This window comes from Colletotrichum costaricense, assembly GCF_030867565.1.
Source record: "Colletotrichum costaricense strain IMI 309622 chromosome Unknown Scaffold_23.1, whole genome shotgun sequence".
Classification (NCBI taxonomy): domain Eukaryota; kingdom Fungi; phylum Ascomycota; class Sordariomycetes; order Glomerellales; family Glomerellaceae; genus Colletotrichum; species Colletotrichum costaricense.
Window position 1 is genome coordinate 12,663 of NW_026848252.1, and position 22,485 is coordinate 35,147.

Consider the following 22,485-nt stretch of genomic DNA (forward strand, 5'->3'; position numbering starts at 1 on the left):
GTGGATATCCTTATGTTATTTTACCTGTGATTGTGGTGCTGATGGCTCAGCTTCTGTAGGAAGAAGGTGACTGTCGACCGAGTCCCAACGGGATAGTCTGCCATTTCTAGGGGTTCGAATCTCCCTCGAGTCAACTTTTTCTTTGGCCCTTGATGGTAGTCAGATGATTGGTTTTTCTTTTCTTCCTATCTGCTAATCTCCGAGATATCAATGACTTGGTTCTACAGGAAGAAGGCGACTGCCAAACCGAGTCCCAGCAGACTATCAAGCCCTCCTAGCCTCGACCCCGCCGCCGTCGGAAGAGGAGACGAGCTCGTCGTCGTCGTCGTCCCATTCCTACCGCTCCGAGCCCCGGTTGCCGCCGGTGGTGTCGGCGTAGAAGGGTCTACCAGCAGCGTGGTCGGCATGCTCACAATCGTCGTCGGGGGCGCGATGCCCTCTTCATCGCCGCCGCTGCTGCTAGGTGGCGGTGCCGAAGTCGGAGCTGAGCTCGAAGCTGAGCTCGGAGGTGTTGAAATAGCCGCCGACGCGGACGGGGTAGTAGCAGGAAGCTTCGTCGGCACCAAGGATGCGATGGGCTGTGATACTGCTGCTCCCGCCGATGACGATGATGATGAAGCTGCCGGTGGTGTAGCAGGCGTCGAGACGTTCTGCTCCGTGTTGGCCCAGGTGTCAAGGACGCACTGCTTCATCAGATTGTTGTCGGTGTATGTGTTGCCCGACTTCTTGGGCGTCAGGCTGAGGACGTAGTCGGTGCTGAAGCTGCCGGCCGCCCAGCCCACGAGGCCGATAAAGACGTCTGAGTTCTGGTTGATGAAAGTGTTCTGGGCGCAGAAGCTTGTGAAGCACTGTATCCGTCCGTTAGTCACATCACCCATTAAAGAACAAGGAAATCGATTGACGTACCGAAGCATCGCTCGAGGCGCCCGTTTCGCTGACCAGCCCCTTTCGTCCCTTGGCCCTCAGGAACTCAGCCACCGTCCTGAAACTCTCGACATTGTCCGTCGTGCAGGGCCTATGCGTGCCGCTGTTATCCTGATCAAGATACTTGTGCACATCAATAATCAGATTATCCGTCGTTCCATCGGGGTTCGTGATCGCGGCCAACGCCTCCGCGCTCCCGCTGCTGACGAGGAACTCGGCCGAGTTGAAGTTTGTCCCAGGTAGCAGAATCATCTGCGACGTCGCGCCGGCGCCCCTGATGGCGGTCACCACTTTCTGGCACGTCGCCGCCCAGAGCTTGACGTCGAGGTCGTGCGGCTCGTTCATGATTTCAAAGACGACGTTGGCGTTGTCCTTGTACTTTGTCGCGAGCTGCGTCCATAGAGACACGAATTGGTCGTCTGTCGGCCCGCCTTGACCGATGATGCCGCCATTCCAGCGGGCGAAGTTGTGTATGTCGAGCATGCAGTGCGCGCCGGTCGCGAGGCACTTTTGCATTATCTGGTCGTATTTGCCAAGGTTGGCGGCGTTGAGTTGGCCGCCTAGTTGGTTGTTGACGAGGAATTGCCATCCGACGGCTGTTGTATTGGATGTCAGTATTAGACTCTCAAGGTGAGAGAGAATTCAAGTAGACTGACGAAGTCGAAACATGTTGAGCTTGTCGTTCTGGACAAAGTGGTTCATCTGGCCTTCGCCGTCGCCGCCTCCCAGTGAGCTGAGAGGCAGCTGGACTTTTCCCGTTGGACAGCTTCCCTGGCATCGAGTTAGTCTCGAATTGTTGGATGAGATGAGATATCGAGGGAGGGGTCTACATCAATCTCACAGCCAAAGTCGGCACCTGATATCGCGACTCCCTGTTGGGCAAGAAAGGTTAGACACATTGGTCCGAAGTCTTGTTGTAGATCATATGAGACTTGCCAAGAACTGCACCCTAGCGCATGCTGCCGCCGTCAACCCCAAAAGTGTAAGTGTCTTTGACAACATATTCGATACCTAAGCGAATGAAAAAGAAGCGAAAGTGAAAATAATCTGATGGTGTCAAAAAAAGAAAGGACTCAATCCGAAGAATCGAAGAAAAAACTGCGGCCCAAGAAGCGAAGGGCAGCACGAAGCAAACACGAAAGGGGGGCTTTGGTTGCAAGAAGGCCTGGGAAGGAGGATCAAGAATCGTCTGTACATAAGGCAGCGGGGAGCCGCATGACATATCTACTACCGGCAGGCCATCGACAATGCTACTTTGGAAAAAGGGAGCGTCCAAGAATAGTAGTCAACCCATGGGCTATATGACATGACACCAGCGAACGGGATGGCGGGACCGAGAGGTGAGATGTGGACTTCTTTTCCTACCCCCCTGCCCCCCTTTCTCCATCATCCACAAACAGCCCAGCTGGAGAGGCACTGGAGGCCCTGGAGGAGGCAGTGAACCTGCGAACAGCAAGTTGGCCGTGAGTAAATGGCCCCAGCCTGCCATCCGATGGTCGTTTCTGTGCGACAAGATTCATGCGGCGAGCGCCACGAAGCCTGGTCGGACGAGGGTCTGCATCAGACGGTGGGAGTTTCATGTGCGGACACCAAGAGGCTCCCTAGGGTGATCCGCGTCCCGTTACCACCAGGGCCCCAGACACGCGATCGTCGGGGTGGGTACTATCAGAATGCAGCCCAATATGAGTGGAAATCTAGCGATTTGGGGATAGGTCCGGGGATAAAACCGATCCGTCACTACTGTTCTACTCCGTACTGTCCTCCAAAGTCCAAGTTGGGTTGTGAGCCTCAATGAGAGAAGGGGGAGGGGGAGGGTGGGATGGGGCGCGCACGGCCTCGGGAGCGAATGGGAAGGGGTTCTCGGGCTGGCCGGGAGGCAGAGGGTCGGCGTTCCATTGTGTCGGTTTTCGATTGAATGCGGGCTTGGCTGAGGAAGATTGCTATCAGTGTCGAGCCTGTAGTCACAAACAGCGCAAGCTTCGAGACACGCCACAAGCCTCGCAGTATGAGATCGCCAGACTTAATGCAGGTCTTGCGCGAGTATCACGGTGCTCAGCCAAGGTCCAGATCTTCCCGCTGCCAGTGGGCGAGCCGTAGTGCGGGGTCACTACCGGCACGCCGTTGAGTAAAGTAAGTATGCTGTGAGTGTAGGAAGTGCTCGGGTAGCAAGCCGGCAACTAGGCGCCCTTCTGCATTTGTTAGTTATCAGCACAGAGTTGATCCGAGATCGAGAAGCTATACCATCTCCAGCTTGTCGTAGCTACTGATTCAGAAGAGAGTGTCGTAAAGCTTTGGCACTAGCGAGTGACTGGAAACACACAGTTTACATCGGCGCTGGCCACAGGGGATTGATAACTCTTGCGAGAAGATCTGCGCCTGAAGCAAACACTCGCCGGCCGTACGCGTAAGAGGCCAGTCCTTTAGATCACGCAGAGCTCTTTGCAGAAATGCAACAAAGACCCACTCGGGCCGATGATTTAGGTGTTTGACTCGGGGTGTTGTTTGTCTGGTTGATCCTGCGTCCGAGACATCGTTGTACAGCAGCAGTTGTTGTACCACTCGAACTGCACCGACAACCACCCTTCATCCTGTCATGGATACGTCTGCTTGTCAGCTTCGCGTCTGGAAGAAGGCTAAACGTTCAAGGCCAGGCTCAAGCGCTATCTCTTGGGTCCAGCGTCTTTTGGCGGACATCCAGGGACGGCCCTGGGATCCTTAGACTGAGCCTCCAAACTTTAGCGCGCAAGCACTGACTGGGTCAAAGAGACATCCCAATGCCGCGTAGGATGTTTGTTCTCTAAGTCGACCAGCAATGAGAACAATGTATTTCTGAAAGGACAGAGTCCTTTGGGAGTAGTGATGAGAATTTGGCCTTCTATCGGTTGTTCTTTCGCCAGGATCAGAAAGGAATTGCTCCTAGTAGACCTGCCGCGAGTTCCAGAAGCCCTTGAAGTTTGACGGGGCAATCCACGCAAGTCTCACTGACGAGGACTCGAGTGCGCATACACTGCCTGGGAGGCAACAAAGAAACAGTGGTCTGAAGTTGGCAGTGAACTCTGCGATTTGGCAACCTCGAAGAGAAGAAGAGAAGAAGAAGTGCTCCGTGTGCTTGAGCCATGCGTGACCGAGAGAAGAAGTCCTCCCTCTGGATTAGCACCATTCTTTCCCACGAGACCGGCTTGGTTACATAAGCCACCATCAGCTAACTTGATGAAGTGGGCACGGAAACGCCTGCCGGCCACGTGCCGGAGGTCTCATCGAGGTTCCGCCATACATCGGAAAATGTCAAGATAGAATTCTGAGGTATTTGAGGTATTTGCGAGAGATTCGGCAAAAGACTCGTGAGAGTTGTCAACCGATAGCGGACCTCATACATCCGCGTCTCTTCGCAATGACTACCAGCAATGGTGACATTGTGGGGCCGCGCGGGGAATAGAACGATAAATACCGGATGATGTCCCTATATGCTACATATCGCAGAGACAACACATCTTGAAATCATCTACATCACTGACAACGCGGCTGTATCACTCATTTAATCTGCACTCAAGATCTCGTCAACATGTCTTCCCAGAGCTCAAACCCGCCTCTCCTCGATCACATCGTGATTCTGGTCCCCCACCAAGTCCTCGCCTCCCTCCCCACTTGGCTCTCAACCGAATTCACCATCCTCACAGGCGGCCGGCACGCTGACGGCCTCACGGAAAACAAGCTCGTCATCTTCGCAGACGGCACCTATCTGGAAATCATCTCCTTCGTCGCGGGCATCAGCCGGGAAGACCGCCTCAAGCACAAGTGGGGTCCGAAGCCGGACGGCACCATCATCGACTGGGCCTATTCCCTCAAGGACGAGTCCGGCTTCGCCGAGATCCAGAAACGGGTGCACGCCGCGCAGTCGCTGGCCGTGTACGAGGACCCCGTGCCCGGCGGGCGCATCAGGCCGGATGGCGAGGAGCTGAAGTGGGCCGTTGCACTCCCGGATAGCGCTGCCGGGGCCGGAGCCGGAAAAGTGGAGAGGGGCGAGTTGCCGTTTTGGTGCTTTGACCGAACGCCGCGGAAGCTTCGTGTGCCGGATCATGTTCCCGAGAATGTGAAGCACCCGAACGGATCACTCGGAGTTCATTCAGTCTCGCTTCACGTGAGTAGCGAGGACTTCAAGAAGGCCTACGCTGGCATCAACGACCGCGCGGCGGAGGAGGGCGGCGATGGTGTTGGGCGGTGGACGTTTGATGTTCCCGTTCGTCAGTTTGACGATCCTAGATATCTGAACGTTGAAACCATCTCTAGCAAGCAGGGTTCTAGACAAGCTATCCGCTTCGCTTTGTATACCGCCGCGGGTACGACAAAGCGGTCTATCGGCGGCGAACTTGGCGGGGGCGTCTCTGTTGAGATTGATTTAATTCCCGTGTCCGGTGGCTCTTCCTAAGCGTTCAAAAGAAAGTGGCTTGGAGACTCGCGATGCTTCATGATGTTTCATCAGAAAGCATTATGGAGGGTGGTTTTTAAGCTGCCCAAACCTGCTAGGCATACGTTACCGCATGTAGAAAGAAAATTAAGATGAACTTTGATACCATGCTATTGTTATGGTTGCGCCTAGCAGCCAGAAACAGGTACAACACTGCCTCAACGAACTCTCTCCTTTTGAAATCTCATTTGCGGCATACCTTGGCACCAACAAAAGTTTGTGATTTGCCGTCATCACACAAACGAAAGATCAGAAGCTTGGATCATCGTCAAGTCCCGATCTGAAAAACAACCTTCCATAGAATAGGTCAAAACTTGGCTCCCCTAGCCTGTAGGTTTGAGATGGGAGGGATACCCAGCATCCATGAGGTTTAGAAGAGACGCGTTCGGCCTTAAAGATGCAGGTATATGTTTGGACAGACAAGGCCCTCGTTAAGAGCCTCATCGTTCCAAATGTCGAAGCAGGTGGGGAGTGATCAAGGCTTGACAAGTATAAGCTTCACAGCAATCCACAGGTCACGAAGTTTACGGCTGTGGGCTCGTCGGTGACACCGTGATTGATAAAGCACCTTGTGGGATCAGAGAACGTATATAGGCAGCCATACACCCGATAAGCCAGATGCCGACCGCATTGCATGATTCTCCACCCACTATTTCGTCTCTATAATCAAAGAACAAGCAAGATTTTCCTACTAAACCGCCCCTGGCACTCGAATTCAACCCTGAAAATCACCCCAAGCCTCAAAAACCTCTCCAATATTTGTGAAGACCTACCAAATCGGTAACGGCATCGCAAATGAGGCTCAACAATGATGCAAAGGAGTTACCTCCTGAGACACCTTCCAATAAGGTAGTCACCAAGGGTCATCAGACTCGAAAGCTGATTCTGAAAATGGGTTGAATAAAAACACGGAGATGCTCCACACCGACGCATGCACTGGGCATTTTCAGGACTCTCAAGAATCATTTCAAGCGCCGATTCCAACGACTTCCGAAACATCTTCCTTAGAAGAAAGTTTTGACAGTCAAGAAGAATCATCGACCCCATCAGTTGGCGACGAGGGAAGACTGGATGATGATCACGAGAGATTTTCACCCCCCGCACTTGTCACTAAGGTACCTTAACGATATTTTGCCTCTACTGTGTGTTCAATTTCTGGGATAAAGTTTCACGAAGATCCTTCACCACCCTTTGGTCGGAAATACTCTTTATTGTTGCGACAATGGTTGCGCTGGCCTCTGTATTTAACCCGCTCAAGACTGCGACCGGCCTTGGTTGTGTCGCCTACACCGCCCTTCACTTTTGTATACGAAGGCATTCCTTCTCCGTAGTTGGTGAATGGAACCGGCTTCCTTGGGACCTCAAAGTCATCTACTACCTTCACGAAGCCGATAATATTGGACTCCAAATCCTCCTCATGACAAGTTTAGTGGCCTGGCTAGGCCCCGAGACATGCCAGATCGCCTTGAAGAGACATATACCAGCTTGGATGAAGGAGTTACTCCCGCACTTCATCGCCAAGAATCTCTGAGAATGACTTTTTGAGGGTTCCGAGAACCTGGAACTTGAGATGCTCTTACGATAGTAGCACATGTTAGGGGGCGGGCGAATTTGAAACCTCGTTAATATGCAGTTTCGACATTACGACCGTCATCAACACATCATAATATCACTATTATTTGTTGTATCACTGAAATCTATATATATATCAATACATGGATCTCAGTCGAGGACAGATCAAGTAGACGTAGCTTCACGTGAGATTGTGTTTTCTTGACGTATTGACCTGCGACTTTCGAGTGAAGCTCACATACCAAGCTTAGTTACGGATCATGCTTGATTAAAAGAATGGAGGTGTGTGATGGAGTTGCAGTGGACCGAACTCAGGATCACGATGCAGGATGGCTCATGTTAGGAAGACGCGACAGGTGGAGCGTTGACGGGTAGTCCACAACAGCTAGCTTATTACGCTAAGAAAATGGATCCAGGAACAAGGTCATGGCATCACGCATACATCATCACCCATGATCGCGGAGATTGAATACGGCGAGACTGCAAATTTGTGGCACATCTTGCAGATCTCAGTAAGTTTTGTTAGGAGTGAACGTGATAAATTTTGACGATATGTTTGAACTGCTTTATCAAGTCTAGTACGTGTGGTATGAAATGTGCTGTAGTGTTTGAGGTAGCTACTGCGTTACCTGAATGCGGCATTGCGGCATTAAATTACCGGAGGCTGGCGAAGAGCAACCAGGGGCGCGCAGCTTAATTCATCACATTAACCAATTGAGATTACAGTGTTCTTTTTTACTTGTTTGTCTATTATTTTAAAGTAGTCATAACATCATATTCAGGACAAGAAACCTTTCAGTCTTCCGTATCCATGTGCTGTTGTTCCGCCCGGTTTACACAGAAGACGAGACATTTACCGGCAGCAGTAACCACCGTCAATGACGATGTCGGCACCGGTGGTGTAGGTGCTAGCATCTGAGACAAGGTACACGTAGGCACCCTTGAGCTCCTTGGCATCACCGTTGCGACCCATGGGAATCATGCTCTTCCACAGGTCCTGAACCTTCTGCTCGACGAAGTCGGACAGGCCGGTGTCAATGTAACCGGGAGAGATGGAGTTGACACGGGCAAAGTCGCGCCACTCGTTGGCGAGAGAGCGGGCCATGTGAATGCAGCCGGCCTTTGCGACGTTGTACGAGGTCTGCTCCTGGGGGTAGTTGGCGATGTGGCCGGACATGGAGGCGGTGATAACGAAGGAACCGGAGCCGCGCTCGCGGAAGTGGGCGCCGACGGCCTTGGCGCAGTACGCGGTGCCGTTCAGGTCGATTTGGATGACGTGGTCCCAAGCCTCCTTGGTGCCGTCAATGATGCCGGCATCGGCGGTGGCACCAGCACTGCAGAGAGCAAAGTCATCAGTTATTTGAGTTACATTGGAGAGTTGCACGGGGTTGAGAGGCTCGGGAACTCACTTGGCGATGAAGGCATCAATCTTGCCAAAGTCGGCGATGATCTGCTTGGTGGTCTTCTCAACCTCGTCGTAGTCGCTGACGTTGAGCTTGTAGATCTTGACCTTAACGCCGTACTCCTTCTCGAGCTCGGCGGCGTTCTTCTCAGCACCCTCCTTGCGAGAGGAGTAGGTGATGGCCAGGTCGGCACCCATCTCGGCGCAGCCGCGGGCAGCCTCAATGCCCATGCCGCGGGGGCCGGAGGCACCCGTGACAACGACGACCTTGCCCTTGAGGCTGAAGAGGTCCAAAAGACGGGAAGCGGTGGGAATGGACTGAGGCATGATGAAGGATTGGTGGTGGTGAATGTGGCTGGGTTGTAAAGGTAAAAGAGGCGTCTGCAAAGATTGAAGAGAAGGCTTTTTGGGGTATCAAACTTTTTGGAATGAAAAAGGAAGAGAGAGAAAAGCTCGAAAAGATCAGCGGGAGAAAGGCAGCTTTGAATAGCTGAGAGTACGGCGTGCTTCGAGCCCAAAAAAGACCGAGGGGTCAATAAGGTGGCATGATGGAGGGGTAGCTTTGGGAATTGGCCGGCCGTGACGGCATCCCGGGAACCCCGCTGATGTCATTGATACAGGCACGGACTAGACGCCGGGGCTAAATACGGACCAATGCTCAGCAATGAGGTTGTGAGGAACGTCTAGATACATGGGTGAACCCATGCCCTCCCTTCAAGTGCCCGCCAGTCTGGTGGATCTTAATTAATGGGACCCGGATGGGCCGCAGGTAGACATTGAGACAGTATTGCCGTACTCCTACGCATACCTAACAGAGAATAGTCTCAATCTTTAGAACAATACTTTTGTACTTGTTATGTACGAATCTGTATCTGAGTAATCCCACATGCGAGGACTGCAGCAATATGCGCCATGCAGCTCGGACAGCTCATCAATCTGATCTTGGTGCTCGCTTGGCGCAACCTTTTCCTGCCGACTACTAATCCAACCGCACTGACCGAGAGTCGGGCAGGATTTGTCGAACTGCAGTATTTGATATCTTCAGTCCGAAGAATTGTAGAGAACTACGTAACTAAGTACGGCGGCGAGGTGAGTTTGTTCTTAGCTTATTACCAAGAGGGAAAAAACCTGGCAACCAAGTTCTAGGCCTTAATGGAAAAACCACGCCGCCCAATCGATCTCAGAAACTACATGGTTGCGGCCAAGAGTCCAGTTGTGAGATCCACAGAAGCCCACATCCAACCCACCCCGGCCATGCAGCGCGCGCCATTAGTCAAGGCCTCGCATCGTCGATGCTGTCTTCAAGTTCCAGCTTCCCATGAGAGGTGCATTTTACCGCAGATAGCAGCGAGGAAGAGGGGGCCCAACCCGCCCCGCGCCCTCGTGGACGCGTCGTGTCCAAGTACTCTTCGTGTACACTCCATCAAGTCTGGGAACTCCTGTTGGTGCGGAGCTGGGCAGCCGGGCGCGGAGGCATGTCGGTGAGGGGGAAGACACGGAGTAGGGAGCGTGGGGTTCGGGTCGCTGCGGGTGGGCTACGGAGACTCTGAAGTTTGGCCCTCCAACCACCGGTCCGCTGCTTGGTTCACCGTTCGAGGCTCTCACCACAGTTCCACATCACACCAGACACATGGTGGCCTTCGCACAGCTGCGGGTACCAACTCTGCACGTTCGAGGGGGAAATATGTTGGAGATTTGGAGGGGAGCGTCCAGTCGACCCATACAATCCCGGGGAGAGTTCATTTGCCCGCGCGGGGTGTTTCGTAGGTGAGCGATATTCTCCTCAACAAGAGGCCCTCACGACCGTCTGATCTGATCGCCGGGACAACCACTTCATGTGCATTCGACTATCAATGCTCCACGTCGGAGACAATCCGAGCCGACTACAACCACAGCTGGAATCACCAGGCAGTTGCAACCGAAGACTCTCAGTCACGCCAAGTTATCAATCAGCGTGGCCCGACCGCCCTCGGCCCGTTCGGAGACCGGCAAAACCAGCTTATCTCGTGACCATAAATGCCACTTCGAACGCCCTTGCCCACAAGAAACCTTCAACATCTCCGGAATGGCCTGAACAAGTAGAGGGGATCAGAACAAACCTCTGTTGTCGCCATTCACTCGATATCTAATTCCTTACTTTCCTCGCCGTGTCCACCCAATTCTCATCCTTCAGCACTCATTGAGATGATCCTAAGGTGCAGTCTTGAATCGCTAGACACAATTTTGAGCACCAATAGAAGTCAATAACTTCTATCAAGGTGGATTTTGCCCATAGTGACTTGAACGCCCCCAAATGCTTGTATGCGCGTACATGAACTCTCCTGACGCCTCTTCGATTGAAACCACATCATGACATTCCTCGGGCCAAGTAGCGCAGATTCTTAAATAAGTCGATTTTCCACCATTAGTGAGACCATAATGGCCGCTCATAAGCGGACTGTTCTTTTAATTTTGCCGCCTCAAGGCATTCAGTGTTCTCTCAACAACACCACCCTTTCAAGATCTTAGACCCGAGAAGAAAGCACCGGGTTCTCCTCATATTCATCCCTTTCCTCAAAGAAGCCAGCCATGCCTCTCTACAGTGTTCCGCTCGCCCGGGCAAAGATGTGGCTCCGTCGACGAAGAAGACAACCATGGTCGCCACGGACAAGCCTCTTGGACGAAGCCAGATGTTCAGTTATAGTCCTCCTCGGCGCATGCTTCCTCACCACAATTCTGGTCACCATAACCTTGATGAGAGCATCCTCGGAGTCCAAACAACCCATCGCCTGGATGGCGGAGCTTTCGATCGTCCTGATTATCACGCAAACTTGTTACGCAGCTGTCTTTAGCATTCACAAATGCATTCTTCCCCCGCCTGGTCGCATTAGTGGTCTGGTATACTTCTACTGGCTTACCTGGATCGGCTTGCAGGCTCTCAGCTTCTTCGCCGTGCGGCACGCCTTGCACGAAGATTGGTCGCAGACCAAGTACGTCGCTCTCGCCTGGTTGTTCATGAGCGCCGGGTCCGTCCTGATATGGACATACGTATTGGTCTGTTTAAGAGGAGAGAGACACCGACGGGGGAGGACGTTGCGACATGACACGGCTGGTCAGCTTCTGGTGATGCAGATGGAGACGAGAGAGCGAGCCATTGACATGGAAGCGGCCGTGAGCACGGTTCAAGCACCACCATCCGTTGTCGTGAGGGAGGTGAAGAACGAAGATTTGAGGCTGAGCTGATTCGGAAAGCATCGTGACCGGCTGGAATTTGGAAGCGATGAACAGGACGATCGATCCATCACGACATACATAATATGTGCCGAATTGGCTGCTTGGATTGAACAAAAAGTTTGTGTTTAAAGTTTGAGCACGCAAGAAATCTTGGTCCACGCTTGTCAAAGGGTGTTTCAGCGAATTGATATTTATACAATCAACCAAGAATCCCGAACATTGTGATACTCTTCCATCCTTCATTGTAGTAATCTGGATGGAGAGTAATGATGAGCAGTCTTGCACGTATCATATATTTTGTTTGAGATTTAATCTCAAGCTTCCATTCGAAAGGTAGAATATCTGCATGGTGGCAGCATCAACGGAAGTGTCAATGCAGCAAAATCTCTTACAGGAACTACGACTACTTCTCCAAAACTTCTTGACAATAGTCTTCTACAGTTCTTAACCTCCATAGAACTTCACATGGTTTTTTGAATTTGGAAACGAGATCCGTTGCTTGTAAATTGAGGTTGAATGTCTCTTTTGTCAACGCGTATGATGCACCTAATCTTAGTAGACGCACATCTCTGATTCCCTCTGTTGGATTCAAACACCACAACTTCTTCAGTGTCGCTGACGGATTTCTACTTCTTGAACTCCAGCTTTCTCGGCGAAGTCAACATCGCGCACGATTTTGACATCGCCAAAGATCTCATCGATTTCTTCCAGAGATTTTCCTATGAGTGAAGTGTAAGCTACTGTCCGTGTACGGTGGGTCACAATGTTTATACCTCTGGTCTCGGGATAGAAGAATGCAAAGATGATAGCGCAGAGAGCGTTGGTGAGGATGAAAAGTATCTGAGCCTTCAAGTCAGAACATACTCGTCAAAATATGATTTGAACATAATCAACGTACGTAGTACTTCCAGCCAACCGCGGCCAGAGCAATTGGCGAACACTGCGTAATGATTAGACTAATGGAATAGTGAATGACCTGGACTATGGCGTTCGCTTTGGCTCGGAGCTCCGTGGTGAAAACTTCAGGTCTATATTCCCGTCAAAACTGCAGTTCATATACTGACACTCGGAATGATACTCACGGAATAATCCATGTCATGGGTCCCAGGAGGGCAGAATAGTTGGCCGAAACAGCGAAAATACACGCAATGAGACCGCGCTGGGCCGCCTCGTTGGTTGGAAATCCGGGTCTTGCAGGGTAAACTGCTGCTAAAATGGTGATGATCAAGTAACAAAGCGACAACAGAGACGAGCTAATGATAAGAATCTTCTTTCGACCGATGCGATCAACGAAGAACAGCGAGATTAAGCATGCCACGGGTGCAACAGAACCATAGAGACCACTGACGAGAAGCTGTTGATCCTGGCTGAACTGCAGCGTAGCATAGATGGCCGTTTGGTAATACTGCACAAACGAAATGCCAGAAAGCATCGCAGCAGCCCACACAAAAGAACCGACAAAGAGGCGTTTGCGGAACGCTGGTGTCTTGAATAGGTCGCCCCAGGATAGCCGACCCTGAGCCTGTAACTCTTCTGCGATGTTGACCTGGATGATGGTAAACTCATTGCGGCACCAGTCGTCGTTGGTCCCGTCATAGTGGTAGTTGCGGAAAGCTTTTTCAGCTTCCTCGTGCCGACCCTTTAGGCAGAGCCATCTGGGCGACTCACCGAGGAAGAGAACGCTAATGCCCAGGATCAGGGCAGGGATGCTCTGAATGGCGAAACCAAGCCTCCATTGGTTAGGATTTTGCCATTTGCCTTCTCCAACGCCAGTCCAGAGAGCGACAAAGAAGCCCCAGGCAACCACTTTACCTCGTTAGTGTGCGTGAACTGTGACAATCGTTTCAACTTACTCATCTGGTTGACAGCTGTGATCCTGGCTCTCTCGTGGGTCTGGAAAATATTAGCTTCAAGCAATTTTCGTAAGTCGATCGGACAGTGAAGCATCCGACCTTTGCAATTTCCGCTCCAAAGACTGGAGCTACGCCAGTGATTGTACCAACTGCAAAACCGACTAGCAGTCGGCCCATGATGACTGGTTCTCATATTTAGCACTTCACCTTACAATTCTCGGGTCTCAACTTCACCTACGCATAGCGACATGGGCAGCACCCGCCATCAGAGCACCGCCAATGACTCCCCATATGCAGCCAAAGGCGATGGCTTTTCGGCGGCCTAATTTGTCGCTGGTAACACCAACAGATGCACTCCCTAGCCATGCTGGTAAAGTAAGTTAGACCAGTAGGTTTTGCTGTTCCCGGAGCAAATCATACCTCCAGCTTGATACACTGACACGATTGCACCTCGAAGGGGAGCATCCGGATTTCCGAAATACGCGAGGAATGACTTGAGTGCTAAGCTAGGTGTAATGATTCCTGAATCACTAGGATGTCGTGTGAGACTTTAGTTGAAAGGATACTCTTGTTGTGTAGAAAGACTCACTATCCATAAAGAAATCCTCCTATGCCAAGAAGGATCGACGTCAAGAATGGCTTGCTCAGCCAACTGGAACGTTCAGGTTCCATAGTAGAGATGTAAGGGATGCTTAAGTCTATATTTTGGTAAAAGTCTTGAACCCCAAAGTATCCTTAAGTTTTGTACAAGCAAGGCACATCTATCGTTTGGATCCGGACTTCCAGGGACTTCCTAGACTTTGTACCACCTCATTTTCCATGCGCTTCATCTCACTCGAACAACTGCCGCGGTGATGCTACCAAAGACCAGGGTATGGTTATCCGCCATCCAACCAAGGCGTTTGTAAGTTTGGAGTCAGCAAGAAGCATGCATGGGCCGCTTCGTTTCGGGGGTGGTTCCCCCACACGCATCTTGCTTCCCCCGCGTAACCCACGTGCAGCTTTAAACCCAGACTGCGGGGTTATCAAGGGGAAGTTTTCGTATCGTGACTTGATTTTCCTATGACTATCGAGCGGGAAGGATTGAAGAGACCCAGTTGTGGCTTGCTGAATCGTGTTCGCCAAGATCGGCAATTGTTGGAAGAGTCGAAATTGAAGCGCTAGCCGCTCGACTGACCATTGAAAGATTGAATTACCTCGGGTTTATTTGCCTTTCAGTACTCTTCCCCCCCTCCAAACTCATAGATATCCCCGGCTAAGTCTTTTGAGATTACCGAAGGAAGATTGGCGACTCAAAGTCTATGTATGCGTGTGTTGAAGTTGCAGACTTGCTATTCGGGTCTGCCCACCGTCAATCACTCCATCATGCTCTTCAATATTCTCGCCTACTTGGCGTTGATCGCTGGAGTTTCTTATCTAGCCCTCACATTTCCCAGGGTAAGAAATGTTAAGTCTGACACGCTTTACTGGAAACTATCCTGACTTCATCAACCTCGAATAGCTGCGGCAAGAGTGGAAGCTCTACTCACATCGATCACAGCTTCCCCCGGGTCCCAAGATCATCAAAACAGGGATCCGAAAGCCATGGCTTTGGTTCCAGGAATTGAGTAGGGAGTATGGCGACGTCGTCTACCTCCAGATGGGTCCGACGCCAACCATCGTTTTGGGCTCAGCCCAAGCGGCATGGGACCTCCTCGAAAAAAAGGGCTCAATCTTTTCGTCACGCCCGCGCTTCATCATGGGCGGCGAGCTCCTCTCTGGCGGCATGAGGGGCCTGATGGCCTCTTACTCCCCCTTCTGGCGGCGATGGCGAAAGCTCCTGCACAGCGGCTTCATGCAGCGGCAGAGCGAGACGTACCGGCCGGTGCAGAGTCTGGAGTCCAAGGTGCTTATGCATGAGCTTCTCATGAGTCCCGAAGACTTTCGAAGGCACCTTGAACGATATGCGGCATCTGTTATTGTGACGGTGACGTACGGCAGGAGGGTGGAGGACATTACCACCGATATCGTTGTCCAACGCAATGCTGAGTCAATGGGACGCCTGACATCGGTCAAGTAAGCGTCTTCTTCTTCCCCCTATTCTTCTCAAGTCTTCTATTTCTGACGATTCTTTTCGACATGTAGCATTCCAGGAAAGTTTGCCGTAGAGAGATATCCTGTTCTTAAGTACATCCCCAGCTTCTTGGCTCCTTGGAAGGCCGAGGTCTTAAAGCAGAGGCAAAAGGACATCCAGATGTACACTGAGCTCATGGACGAGGTCCGCGAAAAAGTCAGTAGAGGCGTTGCGCCTGAGTCCTTCGCTAGACACCTGCTCGAAGAGCAATCCAACCTGGGCATGTCAGATCTCGAAATAGCCTACACGGCAGGCTCACCATTCGGAGCTGGCGTCGAGACGGTAAGAGAAATTCCCCCTCCGTAGTCCGCGCTTATGCAAAAACCCGACGTGACTAACAAACCAATGCCTCAAGTCGGCCGGATCTCTAGCCAGCTTCATACTGGCTTGTGCCAAATTTGGCCCGCAGTTCATACCAAGAGCGCAAGAGGAGCTTGACAGAGTTGTCGGAGGCGACCGGCTGCCCATGTTTGATGATCTGAATAAGCTCGAGTATGTTCGTGCGATAGCTGCGGAGACGCTACGCTGGCGGCCTGTCGCCGTGCTCGGTGGCACTCCCCATGCGAGCACCGCGGATCATCTCTACAAGGGCATGTTCATCCCAAAGGGTAGCACCGTTATCGCACCTTTATGGAGCAGTATGTCAAGCCCCATATGCTCCTGATCCCGCTTAGTACTCTGACTGATGATTTCTAGTTCATCTTAACGAAGCAGACTTCCCAGAACCTCATGAGTTCAGGCCTGAGCGATTCTTGACTGAACGCGAATACCCTGGCACCTTCGGTCACAGTGCCTTTGGATGGGGCCGTCGGATCTGCCCCGGCATGCACCTTGGATCTGCGTCCGTAGCCTTGAATATTGCGAGGATCCTCTGGGGATTTGAAGTCAACCCTGAAACGGACGAAAAGGGCAGGGACGTCGAGGTGGACATGTAAGTGCCAATCCTACCCTTGAGCGCACACAGATCCGGAGCTGACTTGGTGGATGTACACGCAGCTTTGCATACTCGGATGGCTTCAATTCGAGTCCACTACCATTCCCTTGCTCAATTACGCCTAGGTCACTGAAGCATGCTCAGGTGATTGAGCAGGAGCACGGGGAAGCTTTGAAAGCGTTGAAAGAGTATGCCGTGATCGAGAGCAAGTTGTCTTGATCCGTTGAAAGCGCTCAACAGCTGTGTCACTGTAGTAGCATGTCCGAGATGAACACTAGGCTTCATGTCCACAAGTTTGCAATTTAACATTACTTCTATTTATCTTCCTCTCCGTCTACGCCACGGCAAAGTCCTCAAACACAAAAGGTAGTTTCCAATACCTCAAGTCATCAAACTCCACCTCAGAGATGTACTCTCGGGTGTTAATCGTCAGAGCCCAGTCAACATCAGGCCTACTCGACGCAAAGGTCCGCGCCCCAACCACCGTCCCGTCCCGCTCCGCAAACGGCGCCCGGCCGCCGGTGCCACTGACGGCGTGTGAGCCGATGAACCTCGCCACAGTGCCCGCACTCGCCGCAAGCGAGAACGCACCCGCGCACTCCTCCTTGATAGCTCCGTCGCCCCCATACGGGCCCGGTACGAGACGGTACGACTGTGGTTCCCGCGGATCGTAACCCGTGTACTTGCTCTCCTGAATGATGCGGTCCCCAGAGTGCTTCTCTGCTGCCGTCTCATACAGACGTACGTCTAGATCGCCGAGGATCTTGTCTCTCAAGAAATCGAGGTAGGGCGTTGCCGTGATGTTGCTGACGATGTAGCTCAAGAGCATGGTCCCGTAGTTGGAGTAGGCATAGTCCGTGCCGGGGGCGAAGTCGAGGGGGCGGGCGACCTGGTATTCGATGACGTCCCGTAGCGTCGCGGCACGGGTGCCGTTGAACAGGGTAATGGCGATCTCGCGAAACATGAAACTCGGGTCGCCGGAACGATCGCGATTGTACCCGGACGTGTGTGAGAGGAGGTGATCGATGGTGATGTCCTTTGCGCGGGCGTCCGCGGGCTCGTCGTATCCGAGTAATTGGTACGCGGCCGTGGAGTAGTTGAGCTTCCCGGCCTCGATGAGGTTGAAGATAGCCGCGTGGACAAAGATTTTGCTCACGCTTGCGAGGAGGAAGACGTCGCTCGTCTCGACGACGGGACGGTCGTTTTCCGCCCAGGTGTACCCGCGCTCGGCAATGGTTGAGCCGTTGGACGCAATGGCGAGTTGCGCCTGGCGTACACCGTTCTTCTTCATCCAGGTCTGCATTGCGGCATCAAAAGCCGTTGTGGCACCTGCGTTATCCTTGAATCCCTTGAAGGAGCCGGTGGCGGTCCATTTCCGGGCCTCGGGAACGTCTTTCTCAGCGAAAATGACGGCAAAGCGAACGTCCTGTCTGGAAGCACCCCCGTGAACGTCGATTGGGTGAAGGCCCTGCTGCTTCTGCAATTCAATCTGAGAGGACAGCTCTTCGGCCGTGAGATCGTTCAAAGCTACCCACTTCCCAACAGAGGTGTCCACGAACTGGGGGGTGACGACGTGGTCGTCTGAGAGAAAGAGGCGAGATGGTCTCCAGAAGCGCTTCGCTGTTTCTGACTCATAGATCTTCGGATAGTCGACAGTGTAGTTGCCGGATGAATAAAAGATAGTAGACATCTGATTTCCGACGTTCTCATGGCCCAGAACGCAGTAGCGGCGGTCTGAGGGGGTACCGTACATGCTGAAGCCCTTCACAACCATGTCGATACCATTCGTCGCGTTGTCAAACTCATAGGGGTTGTTGAGACCGCAAAGTTGTGTCCAGTTGGTGACGTTGGCCTTCTCCATGACCCCTGCGTAGATGGCGCTGCCAGCCGGTCCCGTGACAGAGATGTGTGTCGGTACATAGCCCTTGGACTTCCACGAGTCGAACCAGTCGTCATAAGTGGCCTCGTCTGCACCGTAGATTGTTTCGAAAGGATTTCCGTCCCGCCGAATCCAGACGGCGGCATACTGTGCGTCCGGCGCTGTGCCATAGTTGCTCAATGATATCATGCGGTAGCCATCGGCGATGAGAGTCTTGACCTTATCGCCATGCGCTGCGCCATCTAAGTTGAAGTAGGTCTGAAAGTCGGCAGAGGTGTCGTTGGCCTGGCGTCGTTCGGTTGGGACTGCATGGGCGACAGAGCAGAGTGAAAGGCACGAAGTCAAAAGGCCCAAGAACGAGTGAGGGTACATGTTGAACGATAGAAAGCTGCTCAAAGGCAAGCGAACAACGAATTCGTGCTTCGGTCTTTCGCGCAAGCGCTGTCAAGACATCCCCTCCAGACTGTGAACCGAGGGGACTTCATCACATCTTATTCATTGCCTATGAATATCCACATGATCCCTATTATTGGAGTGTCGCTTTTGTATACAATGATCCCCTGGGCCCCTGACGATACGAGATGAACCCCGTCCATGCTCCCCACAATGCCGCGCTCGGCAAACGGCGGACAGCCGACAGCCCCCCTTCACCCCCGGTCCGATCTCCCTGGAAGCCCGGTCCTTTCAGCCACATTGGGCAATCAGGCCATGGCAGGCTTCGAGAAAAGTTCTCCCGCGGTAGTATTGCCTGATGTTCCCCTGCTTTCCCCGTATTCCTTAACGGCATGCCCGATTCTTAAACCTATGTGAAGCACGAGTGCACTCAGTTTGGAATTTTTGACAGTGACGAACATGATGGCGTCTTCTTCTTTCAGTCTTTCAGCTTTCAAGTCTCTATCAAACAAAAATAGGGGATACGCGGTGCCAAGATAGAGTAATTTAGCCACAGAGGTTGGTGCATCCTAGCAATATGCCCCATATATCAAGTTAAACTCGACGTCGCCGTTTCAGCACCGCGTGCACATTATCTCTCTGTGACAGGCCTTAATCAAAAGTCATATGTATATAAACATAATTCACAGCAAACAACTCTTCTGTCCCAAACACAAGGGCTTACCAAGATTCGTTTTGTCCTTGGCTGCACTACTTGTCAATATCGGTACACGCAATCAAGAGCGACTGATGTTTCAAGCAAAACGTGCACCAAGATGTTGCAAGTCAATCCCAGCAAAAGTTCATGGCGACGTGTTCACGTTCGTAGGTCGAGCACCATGTGGCGCAACGGTAAAAATGAACGAAGGTCCATCCAGGATTCGAACCTGGGCTTACGGAAGTCTTTTGAAGCGAAGCTATCATCAGAATCCGACGTCCTAACCAACTAGACTAATAGACCAGTGAGAGCGAGCTGATACGCTCAGTGGATGTGGAAGCGGCGACTCAGAATTATGATTATGAAGTGCGGATTTCCTGTGGGAAGAGTGACTCTGAAAGCCCTCGTTGTGGATGCGGTGGGGATAAGAACGGCGGGGCTTGTCAATTAGTCTGGCGGGACTCTCGAATGTCGGCCGGAGGGGATATCCTGGTCACGAACCCCACGGTCTGATAGGGTCAAATACCGCGAGGATGAGGGTCTGATGTCTTGAGGAATTGGAAACTCAAGAAGGGGCATCAAATCTCGTTGTCTCATATGCTGTTAAGTAGAGTGACAACTTACGTAGCAATGTGTAGATGTAGTAGGAATGAACATCTAAGGATCGGATTAAGCCAAAAGGGAAGAGCTACAGAACTGGGGTAATATCAAACGGAGAGAAGGCAAAGACCACGCCAGAAAATAGATGCTAGACGCCCTCGTATGCGTTGACAATTTCGTCTGGACCGTGAGTAGACCTCGTGGCACGGTGGATGTATTTACAACTTCAGCTTAGAGATTGGCTCAACTCTAGGTTAACTCCTACCCCAAGCCATTTCTAAATCATATGTACTGCTTCAAAGTATAGACAATGGAACCCGCCACTCCTCCAAACAAAACCACCAAATCTCACCGAGACTCTCCGAATTCCACCACCAATAACCCCCCTCAACACCCACTCGTCTTAACATTCGTAGCAACACACAACTTCCCATCCGGCCCGCTCGAGACCAACTTGGGCTCCGCACCACTACTATTCCCCTCAAAGTTCTCGCACACCTGCGCGCCGCCCAGCACGCACGAGTCCCTCACAATCGTCCCATCCCCCAAGTTCCCATTGACACCGCTGAGCACTTTCCCGCCGTCGAGCCGGATATTGTCAAAGGTCGAGTGCCGCGCCACCTGCGTCTTGCAGTTTCCGCAGCTGCGGTACATTTTGCTGCAGTTCTTGCAAAAGTAGTTCTTCACGGCGACGGTCCCGCCGCCGTCGTGCTGGAGGACCTTGTCGGCCGCGTCTTGGGCGCCGCCGCCGTTGACGTAGGATGTGCCCGAGGTTTGGCGGAACGTGATGGCGTCTTCGCAGACTTTTTGGAACCAGCTGTCGTAGAAAATTTCAGTGGCTGAACTTGAGGAAAGAACATCTAGTTCAAAGGGGGCGGGCAGTGAGGCCTTGACTTACACATTGTTGATGGTACAACTCCCCAAACAATGAATCCCCTCACCATTATTAGGCCCAATAATCACATTGCTAATCGTAGCCCCTTCCTCGAGAATAAACACCGCGTCCTTGTTCCCGCCCTCAGTCTGGCCCTTGCAGGTACTCGGACTCCGATCCCACATCACCATCCCGCCGTCAAACGACTGGCCCGCAGCAATGGTCTTGACGGTAGCAATATTCTGCGACCCCTTGGCCGTTGGGAACGTCGTCTGCAGCTCCGTGTTGGCGCCGCCGGAGGTCGTTCCGTTGCCTGCTGCGGAACCACCACCGCCGCCACTGGCTGCGGATCCGGATCCGGAACCTGGCGCCGGAGTGCCCTTTGGCGCATGAGCCGGGACGCTAGAGTGCGCTTTCGAGCCCTTGGAGGAACCACCGCTCCCCTTGTGCGACGTCTTGGAACCGCTCTTTGAGCTGGTGGTGGGCGAGGCTAGGCCGAGGGTAGAGAGGCAGAGGGCCAAGACAAGGAGGTTGTTTCGGATGTACATTGTATGGGCTAGCTCGTAAAGTGGGCTGTGCCCTTTGAGATGAGATGGTCGTGATGAGGGGGAAAGTGGATGATAGCGTCTTGGCTATGACAATAAAACGGTTGGGATGAACTTGATGAAGAGTCTTGGCTCTACTATATGGGATATTCTTGGTATGTTGATAGAACCAGCTGTCATATGAGACGACCCAGTCGTTCAAGCAAAAAGATATAAAACGAAACGAAAAAGAGTTCTTTGTGATCTTATTGGGGAAAGCTCTTGGAAGCTGTTGCTGATGAACCAAATTCAAAAGCCCAAAGGACGGGCGAACTCTATCATCTTTATATCCAAAAAGTACTATATGTTTCTTGTCTTTCAACTACCCATTCTCAATGCCAATGAATCCCTATCCTCCCGAGTCTCTCACTCAGAGTTCAATCAACACACATCTTTGGGTTGGGCGCCCGACTGTCCCGTGAACCCGAACCCGCGCGCAACGATCACAATGCGCTTCAATCCCCCAAGGAAGCACGTTCCTTGCAAGGATAGAAAATCTATCCAAGAACGTTGGCGCGCTTCACGTAAGGTACACGACCCCAGTCGTCTGAAACCCGTGCGCATTAAGCTTTCTTCTGACAAGTCAGATAGAAGAAGTAAGGACCCAGTCTAGGACTCTAGAGCAGATGTACAAGCCTGTGAGAGAGAGACCTTCTATTCTTCAAGGTGCCGTTCCAGAGGAACGGGATGAAAGTCGTGGGCAATCAACTCAAAAAAAGCTTATACCAAACCCACCAATCAGTCTCGGCCCCTATGAGTCCCAACACCATGGCACAAAGTCCCGGCAGTAGTCCCCAATCTAAACGACGTCTGATCTTCTTAATGCAAGACTCCTATCCCACACGGACCTCCATCGCGTCCGAGACTACCCATCTAGCCCAGGGATACACCCCCAAGAAAAGCAGCTCAAGACAACTCATTCACCAGCCATGCCTGGATTCCTGCTGTCAACTCAGCTGAGTAAGGCAGCCTCGGACTCCGG

General features: G+C 52.2%; 10 protein-coding genes across 10 annotated transcripts; 5 read left to right on the plus strand and 5 right to left on the minus strand.

Moving 5' to 3' along the window:
- Window positions 1-221: 221 nt before the first annotated feature.
- On the minus strand, window positions 222-1,823 carry CCOS01_15148 (cellulase; the record flags this gene model as incomplete). Its single annotated transcript, XM_060463290.1, has 4 exons — window positions 222-848; window positions 907-1,520; window positions 1,581-1,695; window positions 1,755-1,823. The coding sequence occupies 4 exons, from the start codon at window positions 1,821-1,823 to the stop codon at window positions 222-224; spliced, it is 1,425 nt and encodes a 474-aa protein (XP_060305893.1).
- Window positions 1,824-4,486: 2,663 nt separating this feature from the next.
- CCOS01_15149 (glyoxalase) lies at window positions 4,487-5,350 on the plus strand (the record flags this gene model as incomplete). The annotated part of the gene is made up of 1 exon (XM_060463291.1): window positions 4,487-5,350. One exon carries the CDS (start codon window positions 4,487-4,489, stop codon window positions 5,348-5,350), a length of 864 nt encoding a protein of 287 aa, XP_060305894.1.
- A 1,261-nt stretch (window positions 5,351-6,611) lies between these two features.
- CCOS01_15150 (uncharacterized protein) lies at window positions 6,612-6,920 on the plus strand (the record flags this gene model as incomplete). The annotated part of the gene is made up of 1 exon (XM_060463292.1): window positions 6,612-6,920. The coding sequence occupies one exon, from the start codon at window positions 6,612-6,614 to the stop codon at window positions 6,918-6,920; it is 309 nt and encodes a 102-aa protein (XP_060305895.1).
- An 894-nt stretch (window positions 6,921-7,814) lies between these two features.
- CCOS01_15151 (short chain dehydrogenase) lies at window positions 7,815-8,690 on the minus strand (the record flags this gene model as incomplete). The annotated part of the gene is made up of 2 exons (XM_060463293.1): window positions 7,815-8,295; window positions 8,371-8,690. The coding sequence occupies 2 exons, from the start codon at window positions 8,688-8,690 to the stop codon at window positions 7,815-7,817; spliced, it is 801 nt and encodes a 266-aa protein (XP_060305896.1).
- Window positions 8,691-9,275: 585 nt separating this feature from the next.
- On the plus strand, window positions 9,276-9,509 carry CCOS01_15152 (uncharacterized protein; the record flags this gene model as incomplete). The annotated part of the gene is made up of 1 exon (XM_060463294.1): window positions 9,276-9,509. One exon carries the CDS (start codon window positions 9,276-9,278, stop codon window positions 9,507-9,509), a length of 234 nt encoding a protein of 77 aa, XP_060305897.1.
- A 1,422-nt stretch (window positions 9,510-10,931) lies between these two features.
- Window positions 10,932-11,585, plus strand: CCOS01_15153 (uncharacterized protein; the record flags this gene model as incomplete). The annotated part of the gene is made up of 1 exon (XM_060463295.1): window positions 10,932-11,585. The coding sequence occupies one exon, from the start codon at window positions 10,932-10,934 to the stop codon at window positions 11,583-11,585; it is 654 nt and encodes a 217-aa protein (XP_060305898.1).
- Window positions 11,586-12,182: 597 nt separating this feature from the next.
- CCOS01_15154 (uncharacterized protein) lies at window positions 12,183-14,101 on the minus strand (the record flags this gene model as incomplete). The annotated part of the gene is made up of 8 exons (XM_060463296.1): window positions 12,183-12,416; window positions 12,475-12,604; window positions 12,659-13,382; window positions 13,430-13,469; window positions 13,529-13,611; window positions 13,668-13,796; window positions 13,850-13,959; window positions 14,019-14,101. The coding sequence occupies 8 exons, from the start codon at window positions 14,099-14,101 to the stop codon at window positions 12,183-12,185; spliced, it is 1,533 nt and encodes a 510-aa protein (XP_060305899.1).
- Window positions 14,102-14,794: 693 nt separating this feature from the next.
- On the plus strand, window positions 14,795-16,695 carry CCOS01_15155 (uncharacterized protein; the record flags this gene model as incomplete). Its single annotated transcript, XM_060463297.1, has 6 exons — window positions 14,795-14,866; window positions 14,931-15,484; window positions 15,554-15,824; window positions 15,898-16,180; window positions 16,239-16,473; window positions 16,539-16,695. 6 exons carry the CDS (start codon window positions 14,795-14,797, stop codon window positions 16,693-16,695), a joined length of 1,572 nt encoding a protein of 523 aa, XP_060305900.1.
- Window positions 16,696-16,810: 115 nt separating this feature from the next.
- On the minus strand, window positions 16,811-18,727 carry CCOS01_15156 (penicillin-binding protein; the record flags this gene model as incomplete). Its single annotated transcript, XM_060463298.1, has 1 exon — window positions 16,811-18,727. The coding sequence occupies one exon, from the start codon at window positions 18,725-18,727 to the stop codon at window positions 16,811-16,813; it is 1,917 nt and encodes a 638-aa protein (XP_060305901.1).
- Window positions 18,728-20,432: 1,705 nt separating this feature from the next.
- Window positions 20,433-21,467, minus strand: CCOS01_15157 (pectate lyase A; the record flags this gene model as incomplete). Its single annotated transcript, XM_060463299.1, has 2 exons — window positions 20,433-20,862; window positions 20,944-21,467. 2 exons carry the CDS (start codon window positions 21,465-21,467, stop codon window positions 20,433-20,435), a joined length of 954 nt encoding a protein of 317 aa, XP_060305902.1.
- Between the last annotated feature and the right edge of the window lie 1,018 nt (window positions 21,468-22,485).